This window comes from Phycodurus eques, chromosome 20, assembly GCF_024500275.1.
Source record: "Phycodurus eques isolate BA_2022a chromosome 20, UOR_Pequ_1.1, whole genome shotgun sequence".
NCBI classification, from domain to species: Eukaryota; Metazoa; Chordata; class Actinopteri; order Syngnathiformes; family Syngnathidae; genus Phycodurus; species Phycodurus eques.
This window is the reverse complement of record NC_084544.1, coordinates 3,454,311-3,480,199: the sequence shown is the minus strand read 5'-3', so window position 1 is coordinate 3,480,199 and position 25,889 is coordinate 3,454,311. Positions and strand designations below refer to the sequence as shown.

Below are 25,889 nucleotides of genomic sequence, written 5' to 3'. Positions count from 1 at the left end.
ACTCACATTCACACCTGTGGGCAATTTTGAGTCTTCAGTGCGCGGCTATTTGGAACACAAAAAGCCGCGTGCAAGCACGGGGGGCATCATGCGAACTCCACAAAGGAAGGCCAGAGCCCAGATTCGAACCCAGATCCTTTCGAATGTGAGGCAGACGTGGGTCCTTCACGAAAACGAAAACCATTCAATTTAGTAAAAAAAAAAAAAAAAAAAAAAACACGCATCAATCAATCCTACTTTAATTGATTTATTGCCATTCACAGTGTCGACACACGGATAAGCACACGCACGCGCAGGGTGTCAACAGGCCCAACGTCGTCGTGCACGCGCACCGAAGCGGCGAGAGGAGGCGCACTATTTGGCAGCCGGGCAGGCAGGCAGGGGTCAGCGGTGAGGCGCGTGAAAGCGGGGCGGTGGTCGCGGCCGGCGGACGGCGTTGCAACCGGGACGGAACCAGCGCGCGCACAGGAAGGAGCGGCCGTTTCTGGGCTCCGGACGCCGAACAAGCGAGCGAGAACCGAGAGGCGAGCAGCCCCCAGCCTCCGGGGCCTCCCTCCCCACCTCCCGGGCAGGCCGCGAGACGCCCGAAAGGTGGAAGAAAGGCGGCGGGCTCGCGGGGTCGCGGGCGTCGCGGAGCCTGGAGACAATGGCGGCGCTGAGCGGCCCGCGGCGTTTTTGTTAGCGGGCTCCGAGTGGACGCCAGGCAGGCCTAGCTCGCTGCTAGCCCGGGCGGCGCGAAGGAAAGAGGCCTCCCGCGGACACCCAGCAGAGACCCCTCGCCTCTTTCGGCGCTCATGTTGGACTATTCAAAGGATTTGTAACACCCCCCCCCTCCCCCCCCCCCCCCCCCTTTGACGAACACTTAGAGGTGAGAATGTTTGAAAAAAAAGAGAAAAAGAAAAAAAAGAACTTTCTTTTTTTCTTTACTGTGGCGAAAGGTTAGCTCGCCCGTTAGCATCAGGCTAATCCGGAGCTAGTCGCTCGGCTAGGCTGTTAGCATTAGCATCGCAGTTTCCATCTTTTTCTGTGCTTTTCGTATGTTTTTATTCACGTCGTGTTGGAATTGTACGTTTTGCAACCGAGTTGACACGCGCTTTGTTCATATATTTGGCCATTCGGACTCATAGTTTGTACCATTTTTGACCCACATTTAGCTCGCTGGCTGCTCGATGGAGGAGACTCCAACGAGCTGAGAGCAGAGCCGCTACTCTCGAAGCCCCAGTCGTCACCCCCAAAAATCAACCTCCGTGAATCCCCGCAGAGCGTCACCAAGCCGGTGAGAGGCAAACAAACGCCCCCTTAGATGGCCAAAGTTGTGTTGATGGCAACAGAAATGAAAATGTTGGTCAGTAAGTAGTGATGCGGTCACTGATGCAAGCTGTGATTGACAGCTTGTCATGACTGACACTGGTTCAAGAAAAAAGAGAGAGCACAAGTTAGTAAACTGCAAATGAAGTCCATTTATTTTCTGAAATCATACGTTATACATTATTATTTAGAAGCGCTTGTGCATACAGAAGGGATTCACAAATCTTTTGGGTCCAAGGACCGCTTCATAATAAGCAGAACTTCCACGTGCGCCCTTAAATGTGAATAGGATTTTTGTACTTTAAACTTTTTGAGCATTTCAACACAAAACTGTAAAATCATTTTACTCGACTTTTTAATGAACCTTTCTGTTCCATTTTGTTTCTTTGGTACAGCAAAAATGTTCATGGGTCAATGTGACCAATTGCATGTTTTTGGAATTTTGAATTATTTTGAATTCTTTATTTATGTGCCTATTTGAAACTCCTGGAAATTAAGTCAGCTGTTTAAAATCATCCCAAAAGTCCAGTTCCTTGTGTCAGTACTGTATTATAATCAATACAGTGTCATGATTAAAAAAAAAGTTGTTATAGAACCAAAAATAAGAACAGCACCCTGTTAAAAAAATAATAAAAATAATACAATTTTCGCCCCTACATTCAAGCTTTTAAATTGGTCCAATTGACCCAAAAGATAACGGGAGGGTTAACCAGTTGTAGGAAGAAACGGCTAAATGAATCCAACAAATGTGAATTCTATTCTAAATTCCTGACGGTCTGGATTATATAACAGAATGCGTGGAGGCGGACCACCTCACCCCAAACAGATAAACGTGTTTACTGTGTTGCACCGCTTTTTGCTTTTTCTAAAAGTTTTGTAATTGCCTCGGGATGCCATACGATAGTGGCACAGCGCTACTTTTGTCTCAGTGAAGCTGTTCAACTCACTTCAAGCTAGTTACTTGGCACAAAAACAGCATATCGGTGAGACGTATTTCATGTTAGCCTTTCGTTTTGCTTGTCAATCCGCAGACTGCTCCAAAGAATTCTGCGGGAAAGCGGGTCTTCAGCCTCACGCCATTTGAACGTTTGCCGTCTTCCAGGATCCCGAAGGAAACGGGATTTCATGTGGTCTCTCGACGACCGCAGCGGTCAGAGTCCTCGCCGGCGCAAATGAGACGTTGATCTCTTGGGAAGCGTGGACTTTTCTGCCCGAGGTTCTCGTGGGGTCGCTTTGACCCCGAGACCGCTCGGCCATCGCTCGCTTGGGAGATGTTCCAGTTCAGCAAGTACCCCATGGAGATCCTGGAGATGCTGAGCGGACACCAGGCGCATCAGTTCAAGGGTCTGGGCTTAGAGCGTCAGCTGAGCCACCAGCAGCAAGTGCAGCTTCAGCATCAGCAGGTGCAGCTTCAGCAGCAGCACCAGTCCCCCGCCGACACGTCCGGGGGTCTGCTGTCGGGCCTCGGCCTGGGGACCCTGCCCGCCTCCCGGAGTAACGCCTTTGCCGACTCCTCCTCCCTGTTCGCCAAGATGGGCGCCCCTCCCCCATCCATCTCGCACCAGAGTCAGTCGTCGTCCTCGTCTTCGTCGTCGTCGTCGACTCACGGCTCCAGGAAGTCCGGCAAGATGAGCGGCGGCGGCGGGAGCTCCTCGTCGGGATATCCGCAGTTCCTGCGACCGTTCCACCCGGCCGAGGCGGCGCTGGCGCAGGAGCAGCTGCACTCTGGAATGGGACGCTTTGACTTTGGCGGGGGGGCCGCTGGCAGCGGTGCCGGGGTACTCCCCGCGCCCCCCCCTCCTCCGCTGCATCCCGGCCTGTCGGTGCCGCAGCCCTCCCCCGGACCCTCCTCCTCCTCTTCGTCTACCTCCACCTCCGTGTCGGCCTCCGGCAACCCCCCCGGCGGCACGGCGGTGCCCTTGGTGGGCCAGTCGGACCCCCGCAGCCTCCACCAGCAGTTCAGCTGCATGCTCGCCGCCAACCAATACTTCCTGTCGGGAGTACCCGCCAACAGCAGCCTGGAGCAGTTCCTGGTCCAGCAGGGCACTCACAACCACTTGGGTCTGGGTCTCGGCCAGGGGTCCTCCGAGTCCAACTCGTCTTTGGCCCCGCCCCCCGGCCTGCACTCCTCCCACAGCCACTCGGCCCCGCAACCCCCGCAGCAGCAGCAGCAGCTGACCCCTCACGCCTTATCTCACCCCCACAACCACTCCCACCACCCTCACCCGCTGCACCCGGCCCCCCAGCCCGCCCCCCTGGGGGGGTTCGATTTTCAGAGCATTCCCGTCCTGTCGTCCAATCAAATTGCTTCCCTCATGCAGCAGGAAGCGGGCCTCCCCCTCCCCCTGCCCCTCCACTTGTCCCTCCCCAAAGATGACGGCGCCAAGTCGGGGGAGGCCTCGTCCTCGTCGCTTTCTGGCGGCGGAAGCAGGCGGAAAAAAGCCATGGCGGGATACCTGCCGCAGAGGAAGGCGGAGAGTCAGGCTCACGGCGGCGCGGCGAGCCATCGTCACGGCTCGGCCACCTCGGGCCTGGTCGGAGGAGCCTCCGGGAGCGTCGGCATGAGCGAGCAGCACCATTCGTCTCTTCTCTCGTCGCATTCGCAACACCCGTCGTCCTCCGCCGTCTCCTCCTCCTCCTCCTCCTCTTCGTCCGCCCCGTCCTCCTCCGCCTCCGCCTCCTTGCTGGTAGACGGCGACCAGCACTTGCCCAAAACCAGAGAAAACCGCGGCGGAAACTCGTCGGGGCAACCCGAATCGGAATCCCTCTATCACTGCGGAGAGTGCGGGAAAACCTTCACGCATCTCTCCAGCCTGCGGCGGCACCTGCGCAGCCACGGCGTGACGCCCGACACCCAAAGCAGGAAGTCGGACTGCACGTCGCCGAGTCCGGAGAGGATCTTCTGCTGCGGCGACTGCGGGAAAAGGTTCAAGAAGCGAGGGCACCTGATCCAACACAGCGTCACGCACTCGGAGAACCGGCCGTTCATTTGCAACATTTGCCAGAAGTCCTTCAACCGCCGCGAGTCGCTCACACGGCACGAGAAGATCCACGACGAAAAGCCGTTCCGCTGCCCGGCGTGTGGACGCTGCTTCCGCGAAAGCACCTCCCTCCTCAACCACGCCGCCTCGGGCGCCTGTGGAAAACCTCCTCGGAGTTCTAAGAACCGCGCCGGCTCGTCCAACCCGAGCGGCGGCGGCGGCAAAATGCGGCTTTCGAATCCTAACGCCGTCGTTCCCAACGATAAATACACCGGCGACTACTCGAGAAGTCGCTACCCCGGCCAGGCGTCCTACGACGACGACTACAGGCGCTCGCAGGCGTCGTCGCTCTACACGCCGGACGCCGCCCTCTCTGGGGACATGAGCAACCAAACGCTTCGGAAGGCGCCATTAGCGCCAACCCTTCACCCCCACCCGCAGAGTCAGCAGCAGCAGCAGCAGCAGCACCACCACCAGCAGCCGCACCTTCCTCTCTCCTCCCTATTGGACGATTCTGAGGACGAGGTCACCAGCAGCGCCATGTCGGCCATCGCTGCTGCGGCGGCGGCCTCGTGCGACATCAACACTGAAGGCAGGGACGGAGAAAGAAGGGACATCATCGGGGGTCTGCTGGGGGGTTTGGGGTTCGGTAACCTGGGCGGGCCGTCGTCCTCGCAGAGTATCAACGGGTCCACCGTGCCGTTGTCGCACCACAGCCAGCTGCACGCCAAGCCCCGGAGGCCCCGCAAGCCCCGAGAGAAGCGAGACCCCGACTCCGTCGTCAGGAGGCGGCGTGGTCCCGCGCAGCCCGGCGACGGCACGGAGCGGCCCTACGGGTGTCAGCTCTGCGGCAAGCGCTTCCGGCGGGCCGAGACGCTGCGGCGCCACAATCGGGTCCACACGGGCGAGAAGCCTCACGCCTGCGACATTTGTGGCAAAATGTTCCGAGAACCTTTCCACCTCACCAAACATCTGACGGTGCACTCGGGCCAGAAGAACTACAAGTGCAACCTGTGCGGGAAAATGTTCGCCTACGCTCAGAGCCTCGTCAGACACGGCAAGCTGCACCGCAGGGGCGAGATCGACAACCAGGGCAGAAGAGTCAAAGGAGCCGCCAACGCCGCCGCCGCCGCTGCCATCGGACAGGTCTCCAACCAGGGAAACTCTGACTTTTTCTCGTCTTGCTCCCAAGAGGAGAAGTCGCCCACGTCCGGGACCCCCTCCCAGAGGCTCTACACCTGCACGGTGTGCTGGAAATCCTTCCGCCATTATTTCCATCTGACGGCGCACCAGCAGACGGTGCACGGCGGCGGCGTGGGCCTGGAGAAGTCGTTTCGCTGCGAAGTTTGCGGTAAATCCTTCGCCTACTCCAACAGCCTGGTGCGCCACAAGCTCTCGCAGCACGGCATCGACCGCAACGGCCAGCGGGTCAACCATTCGCAACCGCCCGGTTACTCGCCCGCCTTCTACGACTCGGGCTCCGGGTACGTGCAGCACGTGGCCAGCCAGGCCCCCGCGCCGCCCGCTCAGCCGCAAGACCCTCAACACCCGTTTCACTACCGGCCCAAAAAGCAGTCGGAGAGTACCAGAAAAGGGCGCAAGAAGAAGAGGCGGGTGGTGATCCACAGCATCATGAGGGACGGGAAGCTGGTGGGCGTCCCGCTCAGCAAGGAAACGCGCAGGAAGTTGATGCTGCTGAGGAAGAGGAGGGGCCGACTGCTGGCTCAGATCAACAAGAAGAAGCTCCTGGCGCAGTTGAGGGTACGCGGAGGCGTGTCGGTGGTCAGGTCCTGGTCCGGGGGCGCCGTCAAAGTCAGCGGACTGCTGTCCATGGACGTCGCCGTCAAGCGCTTCCCGTGCCCCGTCTGCCCGAGCGCCACCTACGCCAGGAGGGGCTTCCTGCTGCTGCACCGCGCCGTCCGGCACCCGCCCGGGACTTCGGGTCGCCGCGCCCGTCTGCACTGCACCGTTTGCGCGCGGCGCAGCGGCAGCCTGCTCAAAGCCCTCAAACACCGCGGGCGGCACCTCAAGCGCGCCACCTTCCGCTGCCACAAATGCCGACGCCGCTTCTGGAACCCGCGGCTCCTGGAGAGACACAAGTTCTCGTGCCGGGCCCCCGCTTTGGGGGGACGGTGGGCCGACGGCGAATGGGCGCCCGCGAGGATGAAGTCGTCCCCGTCGTCCCACGGCGACCGCCCGCCGGCGCACCTACCTCTGCCGGCTCTGGTCCCGCACGAGAGGTCGTCGGTTCTGACTGAGTACGCTAATTAAAAACTCAACTCATTTGTTTGTTCCATTAGTTTGTTGTCACTTTGTTTCTTTTTCTTTTTTGTAACAATCCGAGAAGCGAGTGGCAGCTGGCAGCTTTTGAACAAAAGGGACAAGAAAAAAAAGAAGGAAAAAAAAAAGGAGGAGGTAAAGGTTCCTCACGACTCCAAAACATTCTGCAAAGGCACATGACCAACTGGTCACATGACACTTTGAGTAGCAGCTGTAACCGTTCACACACACACACACGTGCACACAGATTAACACAAACATATGGACAGAAAATGGAAACGCACATTGACTGAAGACACACGGACACACATCAGCACGCACACAGAGACACACACACCGTCTGTGTCACGTAAACACTATTGTCTTTTCTGTGTACGTTCTTTTTTTTTTTTTTTTTTTTTTTTTTTTTTTTTCTTTTTTTAACAAACACTGTTGCTCTTGTCATGAAATCCTCCCGACTTTCCAGCACAGTTCAGATGCCTTATTATTGTTATTATTATTATTATAATTATTGTTTGTTGAAAAAAGGTGATGTGACTGAAACATGTTTGTTTAAAAAAAAAAAAAAAAAAAATGACTTTTTTTTTTTTTTTTTAAAAAGCGCCTTCCAAACTGTTTATGTAGAAATAACCCGGAGTGTATCGATATAATTCCCGATTATATTTTATTATATATTGACGACTTGCTGTTTTTTACTCCCCAAGTATCCTTTTCTTCTTTGGGTGTCGGTATTGTGAGGGTTGACGTCGGGGGTAGGGGTGTGTTTGTAAAATGGCGGGGGGGAGGGGGGGAAATTATTATTTTCCTTGTGTGCGACACTTTTTGTAACTAAAGCGTGCACACACAGTTTTGGCTAAGCTCCTGTTCACATTGTTCAACCTTTTTGTTTTGTTTCTGTACAACTAAAACGTAATATTATTACTAAATGACTATTATTTTCTTTGTATAAAAAGTGACTTGTTGAAGACCCCTCAAATCAAATTAAAAAAAGTCAATTGTAAAAATCACATTTGGGTTTTTTGTCAAGAGTGAGGTGCGTTCAAGGGAGTAGTTTTGATAAGATTTTTTTTTTCTTTAAATAACGCTTAACAGAAGCTCTAAATCGTCCTCAAAAGAAGCTTGTTTTACAAGTACAGTCTTTATTTTATTCGGAAACTGTAGCGTCTGCATCCACGCTTCAGTTTTGGGAGGTTGCGGTCATTTTTTTCAAATTATTACCTAAAATGTGTTCATTAAAATGTATTCATGTGCGTTTGATTAAATAATTGGTCGATCAATTTACTGTAAATAAAATCTTGAGAAAATCGTATTTTACATATACGTTTGATATTTAGTAAATATTTTGTTAATTCTAATTAAATTGATTATAATAGTCAAATGCAAACGAGTGACTTTTAGTTTTACACTTCTTCAGTCGGTCTCAAGGGTTTATTGTAGTTAAGTATTAAGATACTTATAATAAATACATGATAAAAAAAATTAGAAAACTAAAACATTTTTCTAAAAGGGCCAACTAATGATTTATACATAGAAATAAAAAATGAGTATCCTTTTATTGAACATTATACATTTTTCTTGTATGCCGAACAAACTCTCCATTTGAAAGATCAAAAGTTATCTTTTGGCCCCCAAATTGTCCCAACCATGTTTTAAAAAAGTCTTTATAGTCATAAGATTATGAATGGAAATGTTTTCATTTAACAGGTCAAAATGCTACAATGGCAAATATTGGCCACCAGATGGCGCCATTTTAGTAAGATTTCCTCCTGATTTGAAATGAAATGCTGCGTGCGCGACTATTTTGTCCTCGTACTACCACTCGCACAATCCTGTCAAGTGACGTCAGCTGGTTGCATCCTCATCGACAACTTCTGGGTCCTTCCAAGAATTGTTGGACGTTCCCAGAATGCAGTGCAGCAGCTGGCACGTTAAAAAAAAAAAAAAAAAATTGTCAAAACAATACTAGAGCACGTGACGTGAGAACTGTAACACATACACTCAAATGTAGTATACAAAATATAGAGATCAGTACGAATTCAGTTGCTATATATTGAATAGATTGATACTAATTGCATTCAGTATGCAAATGCAAATTTAAAAATGAGAAAAATATATAAAAGTCATTTCTATTTTAATTAAGGCTAAGGATTCTTTTTAGGTGAAAGTATAAAATCAAGGTTAGCTAGGAAGCCAAACATTTTTATTTATCAAGAACCTGTGTACAATTTTTTGGGTCTTGAATGAAGCTAACATGTTTTGGGAATGTGGTAGGAAACATCCACCTGAGTTAAGAGTCGAACCCAGAACATCTCACCTGCGATGCAGACTTGCCAACCACTAGGCCTAAAGTGCCGTCCTGATATTTAACATAAAGATTGGAAATGTTGACAATAAAAGTGTGCCTTCTTAATTTCACATTTAAGTGAATGTTGCATACAGCTACTTCAATGTTGTCGTTTAGCTGTTTTTTTTTTTTTTTCACGTTTCGTCGCTTCCTCGCACGCAGGCTCCCTGCCGGTCACGTGGCCGTAGCATGGGGAACACATTGGGCGGGGCCTGTGACCTATTTTCCTCCAATGGGGAGGCCGTCAGAGACTCCGGGAGTGACCTACATTCAGCCAATCAGCGCGAAGGCGTGCTGCCGACACGTGCTCGCTCCCATCGCTGACACTTGGCGGGAGAACAGCGGGGACGAGTCGCGGGTGCGCGCGGCGCCTTCTTCTTCTTCTCCCCCTCGCATGTGAACGCGCGTCGTTGCTATCCAAGTGGACGGAAGCGCGCCGACATGGCGGCAGCGTTTGTTTGCGCGCACTGTGACGTAACAAACGTGTGTTTTCCCTTCTGTCCTCTCACGTTGTGTGTGGACCGGGTAGTGTGTTTATGTGCGCGTGTGTACGTGAGCATGTGTGACATGTTCGTGTATAGCTAAGTGTGTGTGATGTGTGTATGCACGCATGAGTGAGTACGTGTATTCGCGTGTACATGTGTGTGTGGAGAATTTGTGCATCTGTGTGTTTGTGTGACTTATAAGTACATAAGTGGGTATGTGTGTGTGGTAATGTGTATGAAGACGTGTGTGTACATGATCGTGTGTTCGTGTAAATCGTGTGTCTATGTACATTAATGTGTGTAAATTGCGTGTTTTTTAGTGTGTATGAGTGTATGTGAAAATGTGAATTTGGATTTTTTATTTTTCAACGGGGGGGCGTGGTGTATTACAACTAATCACGGAAGGGCTTCCACATGGGGGCGTGGCCTTCTACTCGAGCGGCTTCCGGAAATCTTGTGTTGCCTTTCCCTCATGTGGGACAAAAGGCTTTCGCCAAATTAAAAACAAAATATTTGCTGTTTTTTTTTTTTTTTACTATGCAATAATTTATAACCCTATTATTTAATAAAATAAACACAATAATGGTACTTGTAAATGTAAAATTGTTTTACAAGTTTTGATATGATTTAAAATAAATCATTTTAGAAATTATTAAAAAATGAATGACTAAAAAGCATGTAAAATTTATGTAAGTAAATTTCAATAATAATTCATTGTCGTTTTTTTAAATTTCATGATTTACATTTGCTCTTTGCTCTTTCCCATCTTTTCTTGCACACTGAACGCAGCGAGGGGGCGTGGCCGTCGTATTCAAACCAGTCCTACCCCGTGAGCTGTGACGTCACAGGAGCGGCTCGTGTTGGTTCCAGCTGACAGGAGAGAGAGAGAGAGAAAGAGAGAGCGCGCATTTGAGCTGTGAGCAGCATCCATCCATCTCGCTCACTCTCGCGTGTTGTTTTTCTTTTTATTTGTGTCGTCTTTATGGTCACACATTTTTACGCTTTCTGTCTTTTTTTCCCCTTTTTTTTTTGTTTTTTGGGGGGGTGGGGGGCACTTTTGCCAATCTTTTCGCCCCACTCTCACGTGCACGAGGAGGCGTCGATGCCCACCGGGCGGAGGGGCGCTTGAGTGGCCGCGCACCCCGGGGATCCAGCGCACGCTCGGCGGGGAGAGCAGCGACGGAGGGTCGGGGAGTACCCGGGGGGGTGGGGGTCGGGGGGGGGGGGGCGGGTTTAGCAACCATGGGGCCGTTTTGGAGATAAGAAGAACGCTTCTTCTTCTTCTTCCTCTTCTTTCGACGTGCGCGCGCATCGTTTTGACGGCGCGCTAATTGGATTATTTTGATTTTGGACAGGTCGCCCCCTGCCCCCCCCCCCCATCTCAACCCCCCTCGCCCCCCCCACACACACGCACTTTCGGAAGTTATGTCCAGACCTCTCGCTCAGCTCCTGCCGCCGGATCTTCCCGCGGCAGGGGCCAGCCCCCATTTCGGGGCCCCCGCCCCGGCCTCGAGTGGCCCCCCGGGCGGGCACCTCACGTCGATGACCAACCTCAAGTCCCTCCTCCAGCTGCCAATCAAGGCCGACCAGCGAGGCACCAAAGACTGCTGCGAGATGAAAGGTGAGCGTGTTTGTGTGCTCGTGCACGTGTGTCGCCGTTACTCTTAAAGGGCCAGTATCAGTAAAAAACAACAGTTACATAGTTGGGAAGTGGAACGTTAGACGCACTGTGTGCGTGTGTGTGTGTGTGTGTGGCAATCAGTCCATTGTGTGTCGATATGGGAACTATAACTGTCTGGCTACCGGTACACACACACACACACACACACACACAGACACACACACATGCACACGCATGTACAAAAACGTACACACTACATACACAGACAAATGTCCACATGCATAAATTATACACAACACAAATGTACACACGAAAAGAAATGTGCACACAAAAAATGTACAAAAACACAAAATTACACACACACACATTCAAACGTACACACAAACAAAATTGGACACAAACACAAATGTACACACATGGACAAATGTACGCAAACACACACGCACAAATGTACACGTGAACACAATTGTACGCGCACACAAACACAAATGTACACGCAAATAAAAATGTCCACACAAATGTACGCAAACACAAAAATACACGCACCCAAACACACAACTGTACACAGACACACAATTGTACACGCAGACAAACACACAAACACAAATGTACATACAAACACAAATGTACACACACACACACCATTGTAAACACACCCCCTCTCCTCTTCCTCTTCTTCCTCCTCATCGTCCTCTTCCTCTCCCCGCTCTCTTTCGTCACGCTCGGCTTGACACGTGTCCGAGCTCTAATTTGCATGAACAAGCTCACATTTGCACACTTCCTGCTCGGCACACAAAGTCAAACGCATTCATCACGGCGAATCGCGACCAATAAGTAAATATGAATATGAATCCTAATCGCCTCAGTGGCCTTGAATGCAACACGAGCGCCGATGTGTGTGTGTGTGTGTGTGTGTGACATGTCGACCACGCACGGTCATCGAGTTGTCGCTGACGTCGACGTTTTTGTTACGATGACTCCTCGTCCTTCACTTTTGATTGACGCTGCCGGATTTGTTTGGGATTATTGATATTGAAACGGCAGCACAGCGGCAACCAATCTGTCGTTTGTCTACACGTGCCAACATTGGCTGGCGCGCTTGACGGCGATGAAGAAGGCGAGATTACGGAGGCCTGCGCCGCCGAAGCCGTAATCTCTCCCGTGCGTTTGCCACATTTAATCCTTTCCGATTTCCTGCCTGCGCTCTATGTCGGCGCTCCCAGCTGCTGGACGCACGCGCTTACTTAGCGTTGCGTTATTGCCACACGATTCAAGGGTCAGCGTACGATCCGTGCTGAGGCTAAATCTAGAATCTAGATCTAGATCTAGCGTCTATATGCTTATCGTAGGTCTTTCCGTTGTGTCTGCAGCGAGTTGGCAGGGACATGCGATTTGAATGTAGTCACACTGCCACGTGCTACATGCTACGTATGTCACAACACATCTTGAAAAGTATTCAACAATGACCATGACGAGCAAAGCAATATCCCATGATACATTACAACGACACCGAAAAATGATTTTCAGTTTCCGGGGTCTATACCACAGGGTTGCAAGGCAATGTCAAGGCACTCATAGACAAACAATTGACAATGGTAACCAGTGACAATCTTTCCTCCTGATCAGATAAAGATAAACCTTTGGACTCGGATGAAGACTCGTTGGGATTGGCCGGCGGTACCGGCGGGCCCGGCGCCCCGGGCTCCGGCGCCCTGAGGCCCAATTCCCAGTCGGCCTTCCTGGGCCCGCTGCTGTGGGAGCGGACGCTGCCCTGTGACGGCGGCCTGTTCCAGCTGCAGTACATGGACCTGGAGGAGTTCCTGACCGAAAACGGAATGGGCATGCACGGAAACGGGCCCAGCTCGGCTAGCGCGCAGATCCCCTCGCAGGTAGGAAACAGGAAGCGGGAAATACTTCAAGACAGGGCAGAATGGGACAGGACAAGACAGGGTGGGATGGAATGCGATGAGAAAGGACACGACAGGATTGAGACAAGATGGGGCAGGACGTGGTGGTACTGGGCTGGACGAGACAGGCTGGGACAGGAAAGGAGGGGACAGGGAAGGATGTATGCGAAAGGACAGGATTGGACAGGAAAGAATGGGACAGGACAGGACAAGATGGGGAAGGTAATGGCGGCACAGGAAAGGTTGGGACAAGGCAGAATGTCAAAGGGGAGGATGACACTGCACAGGACAGGAAACAAAAGAATGGTACAAGATGAGTCAGGGCAGGATGGATCAGGAATGGGTGAGACAGGGATGGGCAGGACAGGATGGTACGAGACGGGGAAGGACAAGAAAGGAAAGGTCGGGACAAGGAAGGACAGAATGTCAAAGGATGGGATGGACAGGACAGGATGAGAAAGGGTAGGTCTTGTAGGGGCAGGACAGGACGAGAAAGGTCAGGATGGGTGGAATAAGACAGGACTGGAAACAAAATGACGGATCAGGAATGGATGAGAGAGGGCAGGACAGGACAGGGGTCGTGTTCCATCCAGTGCTAGCAGATTGTGTTGGGAGTGGCTACTGAGTGCCAAAACCCCTGCAAAGAATTTGTGTGCAAACAAGAGCAAACAGCAGATAACAGCAAACCCGTTTTTGTTTTGTGTCTCATCAGAGCTCCCAGTCGGCGGTGCCCAATCAGAGCTCGCAGTGCCCACCCAGCTCTCCTTCGCCGTGCTCGTCCTCTTCCTCCGTGTCCTCCTCGTCCTCCTCGTCCTCCCTGCTGGGACTGGAAACCGTCCAACCCCCGCCGCCTCAGCAGCAAGGGATGATGGGAGGACCCGAGTGTCTACACGGTGAGTGACTTGCTACGAAGTCAACATTGCGGAACAGCTCATCGATCACAGGGACGGTACAGGATCGTATAGCACAGGACGGTACAGGACAGTGGGTCAGGTGGGGCTGCTGTCTGAGTACCGGTCAAAGTGTAACATAGGTCGTGCGTAAGCGGACAGCGTAAAGCCCTGACTAATGTGCGAAGTTAATACCCGACACTCACTTGTCCCACCCTGATGTGTCGAAAGCCATTGTACACAACACTGTATACAGCATTGTGCGCACTATGTGTACACTATTGCATATTATAACATTTTCGACAATATTCTGTCCAACCTTGTATGAGAAATCGTGTACAACATCATGTACAATGCTGTGTACGTTTATGTATTCTGAGGTTAAGATTGGTTGAGTGTGCATCACACAAAGCAGAGAAATAGAAACGGGACTGCAGTCTGACTCAGAGAATACACAAGTATGTGTGTGTGTGTGTGTGTGTGTGTGTGTGTGCGTGCGCGTGCACTGTGAACACGTGACGGAACGCAATATGAAGCACCGAGCCAGAAGTCCCCGCGGTGAAAGCAGCGCTCGCTTGCTGAAGTGTTACTATGGCGAGAGAGAGAGAATTAGATAGATAGATAGATAGATAGCCCTATAAAGGATAAAAGATGGCCTAAAACCTTGTTTCCAATGATTAGGATGATGATGATGATGATGATGATGATGATGATGATGATGATGATGTGTCATGCATGTTCAGCGTTGACTTTCCCGGTTGGAAGACTCGAATGACAAGCAGTTGTTTGAAGGTTTAGAATGACCCTATGCTAATGTTCGCTAGCCAGTCTATGGCATTTTACATTATATGTTAGCACTAAGCTAGTGGACTTTTGTTAACACACATAAAGACAATGGGGCTGTTTTGTACCAATTTTTGCCCCTTTCCCAACCAAGGACGCCAAACACCAGACAATCTTATGTCTCGTAAGATTATCCGATAAGTTGATCCTTAGGTCTGAGCTGCGTTAAAAGTGGATTTGTTTCGTACGGGTTTGGACCGAGGGCGCGTGTGGTTTTATGTGTTGAGATTATCGAAGCACACCACACACAATACGACCAAACCTTTTTTTTTTTCATCTTCATGTGTGGGCTCAGTGGCAGATAAAATAAAAATCATTAGACGAAATGGTATGGTTTGGCTGAACGCTGTTGTTAAAATATACGTTGATTGAATTTTTTTAATCGCGGATTGGTCGGGACTAGAGCATATCACCCGTGAAGTCGGGACAAATCCACTCTTAACACACCTCAGACAACAATATCATCTTATAGGATAATCTTATGATACAAAAGCGTTTGGCGTTTGACGTCCACGGTGGGTGAGGTGCAAAATCGGGACAAAAACTGCCCGATCGTCTTCACGCGCGTACCGGCCTTTAAGTGGTTTGAGTCCAACATAGCCTGCTGGTGTTACCTCCGTCAGGGAAGCGGGGATGATGACTCGGCGTCGAGTAGCGGCGGGCGAGGCAAGAGTTAACGCAGCCTCACTGTGAAGAGAGGAAGGCGAGGAGAGCGAGTTGGCGTTGCATGTTTTGAAATGTGTGCTCTCCGCCCGCCTCACACGCTCGGGCCATGTGCCGGCGCCACGTCACGTGCCGCTGCAGGGAGCCCGCGAGGGGACGGGCGGTTGGTGGGGGGGGGGGAGGAAAAGAGGCAAGCCAGCTTCTCCTCGCACGGGTGCGCTGGTCACATGACCTGCATGGGCTCCAAATGCACTCCATTTCCGAATCAGAATGTAATGGCAAGTAGAATGCTGCCCGATTGAAATGCTGCGGAATGAAACGCAAAGGGACAAATGTTGAGCGTGTGACTGAACAAAGGCAGAAATTAAATGGCAGAGGTACATGGGTAAGTTTAGTCGTGGCAAGAGTGGGATACTAAAGGGATCCATTTCCTGAATGAGCTGAACGTTTTTGATGTTGCAATGGTTTAAATCAGCCAAGAATTATGGAAGAAGGAGGTAAATATGTCAAATATGTTTGCATGTGGTGAATTTATTGTGACCATTTGGGAGAAACGTATCTCATAAAAAAGTAAAAATACAGAGACATTTACGAATGTAAAATAATTTCTTAAAAAGAGTCTAATGATGAAATAATTCATCCTTATTTTTTATAATAGCTAATTATAATTAATTAACCACTTATTTAATTTTAAAAAGTATGTGTAAGACTATTTCCTTTACAATTAACCACTTATTTAATGGGATAAATGAATAATAAAAAAATGTAAATCATGAGATACGTTTAAAAATGTAAAACTAAAAATGATTACTTTTAATAAGAAAATAATTCATTGCCCTTCTTTGCTGTATTATTTATACTTACTTGAATAACAATTAACTAAGCAGTTCTGTCAAAATGTGTCTGTAAAATGTATTTGACTAATATTTATTTGATTTACGATAAATCGCTTAACCAATTATTGAATGAGCGACACGCATATCGTTATATCATTAGTGTTTCTTTTAATACTTGTATTATTACTTGTTAATTCATTAATTCATTAATTTTTTTAATGGTGCACTAGCTCACCTCTGATTGACCTCTAAAGCCGCGGCACGTCACCCGTCACATGTCATACGTGTCAGGGGCGCGCGCGGTGATGTCACTCAGCTCGTTTACACGCGCACGGGCAAAATGTGCGGCGAGGTCGTGCGAGGGGAGGAAGCGAGAGAGGGATGAAGGAGGGAACACTCGCGTGTCCACGCGCTGACGACATAACTTCGACTCGCTGTGTTGACAGGAGCGCACTGCTGGGCGTGTCACCTGCGTGTGCGCGCGCGGGTCATAGGGGGGCAAAAGCACTCACACTTTGTACCCAAGAAGAAATACAGACAAAAAAGTAAACATCAAAAAAGCACAGACTCTGAAATGTCGTTTTCTTGTTGAAAGAAATATGAAATATCAATGAATTAAGTAACATTTTAAAAGTGTGTACGTTTCGAGTAAAAAAGTGGAAAAGTAAAAATGCTTACGTCAAAGACTCTGAAATGTACTTTTCAAGTACAAAAGTAAAACGTAAAAATTATTATTTTTCACTGTCCTATTTTGATGAATTGGCACAAAATAGTTTCCCAAAATGGTAAATCATCCAATGATAGCAACTGTAAACACCCACCTTACTTTTACAGTGCCTATAAAAAGTCTACACACCCCTGTTCAAATGCCAGTTTTTTTTTTGTCATTAAAAAAACAAATGAGACCACGATAAATGTGACCTATAACCTGTACAACTCAATTGAAAAAAAAAAAGAACTCTTTTATAGTGGAAGTGAAAATCGGTTTATTTTGAGATAATGTGGTTGCACAAGTGTACACACCCTCTAAGAACTGGGGATGTTCTCATTCAAACTCATGTTAAATGGAAGTCACCACTCACCTGCCACCATTTAAAGTGCCTCTGATTAGCCCCCAAAAAACGTCCGTTGTTCTAGTAGGCTTTTCCTGATTTTATTTCATTTTTTATGTTTTTTTGTTTTTGCTTTCAAATCAGATGTGATGTATTCATTCTCAACATAGCCACATGCCAGTTATGAGCAGGTCTGCACACTTGTGCAAGCGAATTATCTCAGTTGACGCTTGCGCTTCCTCTCGTGCACCAATATGCATTTTCGGGGTTGCCCCCCCCCCCCCCCGCCCCAAAAGACAAAAACAAAACGAAAAATGAAAACGTTTGAAAAAAGAAATGGAAATAAAAAGAAAAAAAAAATCTCCACATGCTTGCGTGGGGTTTCTGTAGGTACTCCGGCAAACAGGCAAACTGTAAGATTCGACTTAGTCAGGATGAGCTAGGACCAGATGCGAGGATGATGAAGATGAAGAGGGTGACGATGATGAGGATGATGCACAGACAAACAGATGGAGCGGCAAGTGTGCGGAGGCGGATGAAGAGGCCGGCGTGCACGTGCGGATTGCTGTGAAACGTGTGCGCACGCACACACGCACACACAGGTGGAGGCCTTCAAAGCAGTCGCATCAACAGCAGGCTCACGGTTGCCCTGGAAACATCGATTCCCAACCAGAACGGGGGTGTCGGTGTTGTTGTTTGCTGCGTTTGTTTAACGATGGTCTTAATTCCGAACATTTGACACAGGTGCGGCGCCTCCGAAACGACACCTGCGTTCCCGTCGCGCGTGTGTCGCACTCGACACGTGATCAAATCTCCTCATGATTTCCCCCTGCTGGTAACATGTCGAAAATGTGCACATTCTGCATGGATTTCCAATTTTCAAAGTTCAATACAAACGCCCCCTCGCCCTGAGTTTGTGGCCACAAAGTGGTAGGAAGTGAAGTGAAAACATCATATCATGAGAAAAAGAAAATCAAGTCCAACAATATCAATGAAATTATAAGTAAAGCCATTGATAATATAGAATAAATCCAATTGGTGCTATAAAATAAATGCTACGACTCAAAGAGGAAGCTATAGTGTGACTCTGGCGACACCCATTGGTGGAAAATAAATCATTCGCGCTCTCTCTCTTTCTCGCTCTCTTTCATCTGTTCATCTTTCCATCTGTCTGTCCATCTTTCTGTACTACATATAGTGAGAAAGGCAAACCCACAATGTAAATAAAAAAACAAAACATCTAAAATAAAATTAGTCAATATATGAATTAATTATGCATAAAATTACAAATAAATACATTTTAAAAAGGAGTCCCAGTGTGATTCTGGCGACACCTGGTGGTAAAAAGTGAAAAAAGTGCAAAGCGACCGAAAAATATAATACAATAAATCAATACACAAAGGATATGCAGCCATAGTGTGACTGGCTACCCCCAGTGGTAGGGAGTGTAAAGTCAGGTGACTCACGCCCTCTCGCGGTGCCCTTCCAGGTGGTCAGGTGGTGGGCCAGGACGCGTCCCCCTCCTCCAGCGGCCCCTCCGTCCCGGCCGGGGCGTCCACGGCGGCGGCGACGGCCAACGGCAACGGTGACATCCAGGTCAACTTTGACCCCGACCCGGCGGACGTGGCTCTGTCCAGCGTCCCGGGCCAGGAGGCGTTCGACCCGCGGAGGCACTGCTTCAGTGACGAGGAGCTCAAACCGCAGCCCATGATCAAGAAGGCGCGCAAGATGCTCGTGCCCATTGAGCAGAAGGTACTACAACTCCCACAATCCTTTGCAACGCTAAGATGCATGACGTGTGTCCTGGCTGGTACATAGATAGATCAGTGGAAGGATGACAGAAAGACATACATGAGGAGCTTCATGGATGTTCGTGGCAGTCTGCAACCACGGCAGTTGTACTGGATAAAGTTATGCCAGATTCATTCAGTACGTCATGGCAGATGATTGGTGATAGCTAGCCAGCTACCGCTAACGAGCCGCTATGCTAACTAACTGGCTTAATAGAGGCAGATGTTGGCAGCCAGCCAGCATGGATTTATGCATTTTACGGCACAGAGACGGGGCAAAATAGACCACGGCCACGATGCTGCAAGGGATCCTGGTAAAAAGTAAGCCAGTGTAAGCTGAAAAGAAGCGTTTTGGCAATATCTTTTTGCTTGATGCTTGCTTGCTTCTTGTTGCTAAACGGCATCAGTGTACTCTCTTTCTAGTGTTGTGACAAAATCTGTGACCCCAAAAAAACAGCAACCAGGGCGCGACAGATGGTTTTCAAATAATCGAATTGGAGTTTTCATTTGTCGTCTTTATTTCGGAAAAGCACAAGGACAAACGACTCCATTATGAGTCGCTAGTTCTTTGTTACTGTCAGTGCGAATTGCGACTTGGGATTTAGACGGCGAGTCCAAGCACTAATATATAATACAGTTGGACGGTCGAATGACAGATTGATAGCTAGAAAAACATTAGCATTAGCACCTTCTGAGTTTTTTGCCTCCTCCCCGCTCCCCCCCCTCATCACATAACTGACCCTCATGCCGTTCCCCCTCCCACTTCGCCCCTGTGTGTCTCCCTCCCACTTCCTTCCCCCCCCCCACACACACACATACCGCAACCCCCCCCAGGATGAGAAGTACTGGAGCCGGCGCGTCAAGAACAACGAAGCGGCCAAGCGCTCGCGTGACGCCCGCCGCCTGAAGGAGAACCAGATTTCGGTGCGCGCCGCCTTCCTCGAGCGCGAGAACGCCGCGCTGCGCCTGGAGGTGGCCGACATGCGCAAGGAGCTCGGACGCTGCCGGAACATCATCAACAAGTACGAGAGTCGGCACGGTGACCTGTGAGCGGGACGCCCGCGAGGAGGCGGCGGAGGAGGAGGACGGACGGCAACCAGTCAACCCTAACAACAGCAGCACTTTAGTGGAAGTCCGACAACCGCAGGAGGAAAACGCTACGCCGCGCTGCGCGTTTTTTAACGTGTCACCGTAGCTCGCTCGAACTGTCCACCGCGTAATTCCCACACATCCCACGTACGGCGTCCGATCACGTCGTGTTTTTTTTCCCCTACATGGCAAAGTCTATTTTTCAAGCGGCAACCATTCAATTTAACAACAGCAGCACTTTAGTGGAAGTTGCTATGCGCCAACGCTATGGGCCGACACTGGGGCTACGTTTGTGAGAATGCTACGCGCATACACTACGTTGCAACGCTATGCTACAACGCAATGACGCAAAACTATATGACAACGTTGTAGGGCAAAGCTATGCGGCAATGCTATGTGGCAATGTTCGGTAGCGCTATGCGGCCACACTATGCGGCAACATTACATGGCAACGCTATGCGGCCATGGCGCCATAGCGCACTCCCACTTTACCAGTCCCTGATCTGGATTTTCCACACACGTCTGACATACCGCGTCCGCTCGCTTCGTGTTCTTTTCTATGCGACAGTCTACGCTATGTGCCCACGATGTACGGCAACGGCATGCGGCCCACGCCACGCGGCCGCTCACGTCCGAGTCGTCGCTTTAATGCTTGGTCGCGTTCTTTTCTACATGTCAAAGTCTATTTTTCAAGCGGAAAGACAGGAAGCGTGGCGGGCGGCGGCCGGGAGATGGATGTCTATTTTTCTACGAGCAGGCCAGCAGGACTTTTCTCGATTTTCTACGCCAGGCGGCAACCGGTCACCCGACGTCAAAGAATCTAGCCGGTGGAGGCGGAACAGAATGTATCTCGTCCAATCAGGGATTTCATACGGTGCAAGAGGCGGGGCTTAGTAACCATTGCGAGAGGTGAGAAGGAGTTCGGGGATCAGACGCTCGTTGTGTTTTTCTTTTCTTCTTTTCTTTTATGAGCGATTTCTTTCGCCGTGTCTGATTGGCTCGCAGGTCGCCACGGTAACAGACGCAGTGCACGGCCGACACTTTTGATCGGCACCTTTGCATTTTACTATTCCTGTGTACAATTGTACACGTGCGAGCACAACACTCAGAAACACACACAAACATACTATACATGCGCGCACACACGCACACACGCGCGCACTATAGATATTTACACACGCACAGATACAAACACACACTCGCATACACGTCATTGTTGTTGTTTTGGACTTCGATGTTGCTGATCTGAAACGGGCCTTCACCTGACACACACACACTCGCACACCCACACACATTTTGAACTGCCTATTAATCCTTTGTTTGTGTTTGAGTCGATCTTCTCTTTGTGTATCGATGAAAGCGTATCTAGATTTACACGTCTATACCTCCTACCTTCAAACCTTTCCAGCCATGATGGATGCTCCCTACTAATACTGTACTCTTCTACTCTCACTATATATATATATATATATATATATATATATATATAAACAGTATGTGTATATGATATATGCTTGAAATGTGATTCTAGTTGTAATATACATAAATGAATATATTACAGAGGAAAAACAAATCCTTTTTTTTGCGTCATTTTTCTCAGGTATTTTTGTCTGAGTTATTAAATAAACATATTTAGAAAAATTCTAAGCAAAAAAAAAAAAGAAATGGAACATTTGCTTGCAAATTTTGTGGCTTGTTGACATCGCAAGGTGGGAATTGTTGTCGGATCTGTCTTTTGATTGGTTGATTGACGATTGCTTTATTTAGCCACAAATCAGCTGGGATCATCTTCACCACACACGCTCACTCGAGTGTTTCTTTTTTGTTTTTTGTTTTTTTATGGGGAGACCAAAAACCAAATGAAGCCTGAAAGGTAAAAAAAAAAAAAAAAAAAAAGTTGAAAAATGTTCTCAGCTTGTATTGTGCTTGATGTTTTTTCTTCTTCCACTTCCTTTTATTCCCTCAATTCACTTGAATTCCATGGAGCCCAAGTACATTCTGGGTGCTGCACTTCCAACATGGTTGTCCACTTTTGTAGGTGGAATATATTTAGTACACAAACAACAACTTGGGACTTTGAGTTAGGAAGGTTCCGGAGCGTTTTCATGCTCGGACGGCGGCGGGGAAGCCATGTGTGTGTGTGCGAACGACTTTTCTTTTTTGGGGATTTTGAAATTCGGTCCCAGTTGTTTGAGACTTTCCGGAAGTTTTTCTATATTGGATGTGTTCCGCATGGTGCAAATGGTGGCCTCCTGGCAGGTAACCATGGCGACGATAATCACAGCCTCCTTGTTTTCCTCTCACAACTTTGTGGATGGCCACGTTCCCTACTGGTGACTCTTGAGAACTACAACTCCATGCGCCGCCACCTTTTTTTTCTTGTGACGACAATAAAACGTTCTCCTTTCCACCATTTGAGGTTTTCTTTCTTGCTGTGAATTTTTTTTGTAACACACAACTATTCAAAACAGTCACGAGATTTTAATATGATTCTCCACAAAAACTTACACATGCCGAATTCTTGATTGGAATTTGGTCAGATTTTGTACTATAGGTTGGTTTGACACTCGCCGAGTGGCAGTGTCAAACTCGATGAGTTCCTTCTGACTCTGTTGCCGTGACAACCACAAACCGCTCAAGGTTTTCGAAATTTCCTTGACTTCTCCGTCTCTGGTGCGTCATGCGAGTTGGGGCAGCGGCAGCACCCTCTGGTGGCCGCCGTGAACAACTCACGCGGCAGGCACCGTGCGGATTCCATCATCATAAAAGATTTTTTAGAAATCGATGCAAGTGAATGCATAAACCAGGTCAAAATTCACACGTGCACGTTTGTGTTGATGCTGTGTGTGTCTGTGTGCGCATGTGCCGCATCGTCTATTTTGACTCACTGAGTTGTCCTCCTCGACCTTGAGCGCCCCCTGATGTCACCTACCTGCGTGTGAAATGTCTCCCCCCTAAAAAGACTGATAACTAGTGCCCATAGATGCCACAAGATGGCCGCAAAGCATGACTGTTGTCGAAGTGAAACTCCTCAACTCACCTCAACATAGTTCCTTGACACCATGATGCAGCAAGATGGCAGCAAAAAAACTAATTTTGTCTAAATCAAACTCCTTGTCTGACCTCAACAAAGTTGCTGTACTCCAAGTTGACACAAGATGGCGGCAAAGCACTGTATTTGGTCAAAGCAAACTTCCTCGACTCATTTCAGCATAGTTCGTTGACACCAAAACGCCACGAGATGGCAGCAAAGCACTACCTTTGTCGAAGTGAAACTCCTCAACTCAAGTCAGCTTAGTTCCCTGATACCAAGATGCCACGAGGTGGCTGCAAAGCACTATTGCTGTCTAAATGAAACTTGACCACAAATGGTCCCCACGACGCTGACTTGAAAAAACTGGAAGATCGCAGCCGTCTTTATTACCCAGAGTGCTCTTTGCGAATCGTCGCCACCCCGTCATTAGCCCTCCACGAGCGACGCCCCCGCGGCCTGAGGAGAGTTTCTATTTTCTAGTTCCACGTTTACTTTTAGCGGGTAAACGAGCTCTCGGCCTCACGCGCCGCTATTTCCAAGCCATTTAACACACGCGCACGCACACGCACGCACACGCAGGGTTGAGCCAGTGTTCAAAAGCAGACGCGGGCGCCGGCGGGCTGGCGAGCATTTAAATTTCATCTTTTGTCGGCTCAACTTTTCCTCTCACGTCAACTTGGAGTGTGAGGCGCAGACGAAGCGCTTAAAAGATGAGTGCTCGCGCTGCAGGCTTGTTGGGCACACACACTCGCGCACACACACACACACACACACACACAAACCCATGTACATACACCCGCGCACACACAGACACTTTCCGAATCAAATAATATGCAAGGGACTTGCACTCCCATGCGGGTGTCTCTTAATTTAAGAGGAATGAGTTTGAGTAATATTATGCGATCATAATTTGGTGAATATTTTGTGTTTAAAATATTAATATAGGCAATTATAGTCCTTTTTCAGTCTGGTTTTTGTGGGCAAATTATTGGAACACTTTTACATGCCCGGATTTGGGACCAAGCCTTGCCGTGAATAACAAAAATCCGAAAGTAATTGATGCCCCCCATTAATAGGTTTATAATTGCCAACAGATGCCGCAAGATGGCGGCAAAGCGCATCGTGAAGCTCCTCAACTCACTTCAACATGGAATTGTGGAGCCGGTTGAGGGGGATGGAGAGCGTTTGTTTTCCCACAATGCACTGCAGGACGCACACAGAGGTTCTTTTATTCCTTTCTTTCTTTCTTTCTTTCTTTCTTTCTAAAAGTGCTGTCACGCTATCCTGATTTCCCTCCTCAGGTGGCGGCGGTGTCACAGCAGCTGTGCTCCAAGTACCGCTAATGAACGTCTTCCACGTAAACGCTAATCATGATTTACGAGCCCCGCCAGGAGGCGCCTGACGACGGAGCCGAGGCGGCCGGGCGAGCGCCGCGGCCCAGGAGCGTCGAACGATCACAGCGCGGCGGCTCAACGGAGCGGAAATGTGTCAGCGTCGATGTGGCCGATGTCCTCCTGCCTCGCCGGGCAAAACGAGGACGTACGACCGAGGCGCCGCCGTAACGACTGAAGACGGCGCCGTGGGTCAGCTGGCTGAAAACCGCCGAAACATGCTCGTTAGTTTAAGGTCCCACGTTGATGACATCACTTTCCAATTCAACAAAGATGGCGGCGTGGCGAAGCGTGTAGGTCGGCCCCTCCCTTAACCACGTCTTTATTCGCCTGGAATTCCTCTCATTTTTCCGGCGATGCAGCGCGACCATTCCATTACAATCTGTCCCATTACACTAATCGGAGCCTCATTGGCCTCAAACGAACCGCTGCCACCAACACAAAACTCAAAACATTTCAACCTGCTTTTTGGGGACCATGAACGCCCCCTACTGGCGACACATCCCCCCCTGTCCCCACAACCCTCTTTGCATTCCACTGTTTGTGCCTTTTCTTCTTTGATGTTTTCAGGAGTGACTTCCAAGTGGTTCTGCATAATCCCATATTGCAGTTAAAAACGAAAGCCACCTTAGCGCAACGTCTGTCAGGTAATAACCCTTTTTATTATGTCAGAGCTTTTAGTGCCGGAGGTGGGCCAAAATAGGCTGATGCAGCGGGCCGCGTCCAAAATTCACATCCAGGAAAATCGGCGTTCTTCCTTCTTCAGCGTGCCCGGCGGACGCATCCAGCGCGAGCCCCGTGTTTACCTTCATGTTTAATTCACCATCCCGATGCGCTTTCGTCTCGCCGGACGTCCGCTCAATCATCACGTCTGCCGCGGGGCGACATCGCTGTCGCTTCATTGACAGGAAGTAGATGAAGTCGAAGGAATTTGCCATCGGGGCTGTTCAAGTTTAAACTTGTTCTTGTTTTTTTTTTTTTTTTTTGGGTGGGGGGGGGACGGGACGGGACGGTTGGCGGGGGGTTGATATGTCAAAGTCTAATTGTAACGATTTTTCTTGATTAGAAGTGTAGTTGGTGCAATAAGTGGCCGTGACAGCGGCCACTGCTAAATGTAAATTAAAAAAAGAGAAAATTACTGTGGAATCGCTTTATTTTGCAGGTATGTTTGTTTTTTGCTCTAAATGAGCAATCAGTATGGCTCCAAAGAAAACAAAACTGCTAGTGTTACTGTTATTAGGGTGCCAAAACAAATGACTCGTTTTCATTTATCTGTATATTGTACTTGTGGTTAATTTTCTTGCACCTGTGCTTCCGAGTCGATTGATCTCCCGGGAGAACTTCGACTTCCGTCTGGCATGGGTTGAATGAAGAC

The 25,889-nt window shown here is 49.2% G+C and overlaps 2 protein-coding genes across 3 annotated transcripts; both read left to right on the top strand.

Annotated features, from left to right (window-relative positions):
• Positions 1 to 331: 331 nt before the first annotated feature.
• Positions 332 to 6,939, top strand: znf865 (zinc finger protein 865). Of its 2 annotated transcripts, XM_061665423.1 has the most exons (3): positions 332 to 868; positions 1,155 to 1,276; positions 2,340 to 6,939. In XM_061665423.1, exon 3 carries the CDS (start codon positions 2,580 to 2,582, stop codon positions 6,558 to 6,560), a length of 3,981 nt encoding a protein of 1,326 aa, XP_061521407.1. In that variant the 5' UTR covers positions 332 to 868; positions 1,155 to 1,276; positions 2,340 to 2,579; the 3' UTR covers positions 6,561 to 6,939. The 2 variants fall into 2 exon arrangements, with proteins under 2 accessions (XP_061521407.1, XP_061521408.1); XM_061665424.1 differs by lacking the exon at positions 1,155 to 1,276.
• Positions 6,940 to 9,309: 2,370 nt separating this feature from the next.
• Positions 9,310 to 22,502, top strand: dbpa (D site albumin promoter binding protein a). Its single transcript, XM_061665188.1, has 6 exons — positions 9,310 to 9,396; positions 10,188 to 11,019; positions 12,646 to 12,908; positions 13,639 to 13,819; positions 18,700 to 18,962; positions 19,835 to 22,502. Exons 2-6 carry the CDS (start codon positions 10,824 to 10,826, stop codon positions 20,048 to 20,050), a joined length of 1,119 nt encoding a protein of 372 aa, XP_061521172.1. The 5' UTR covers positions 9,310 to 9,396; positions 10,188 to 10,823; the 3' UTR covers positions 20,051 to 22,502.
• The last annotated feature ends 3,387 nt before the right edge of the window (positions 22,503 to 25,889 follow it).

What these genes read in the sequence shown, in the direction of transcription:
- znf865 (XM_061665424.1), top strand. Translation starts at nt 2,580, where the DNA reads ATGTTCCAGTTCAGCAAGTACCCCATGGAGATCCTGGAGATGCTGAGC.
- dbpa (XM_061665188.1), top strand. Translation starts at nt 10,824, where the DNA reads ATGTCCAGACCTCTCGCTCAGCTCCTGCCGCCGGATCTTCCCGCGGCA. An exon ending in GCGCGCAGATCCCCTCGCAG is followed by an intron (nt 12,909 to 13,638) that starts GTAGGAAACAGG and finishes GTGTCTCATCAG; the next exon opens with AGCTCCCAGTCGGCGGTGCC. An exon ending in AGGACCCGAGTGTCTACACG is followed by an intron (nt 13,820 to 18,699) that starts GTGAGTGACTTG and finishes GTGCCCTTCCAG; the next exon opens with GTGGTCAGGTGGTGGGCCAG.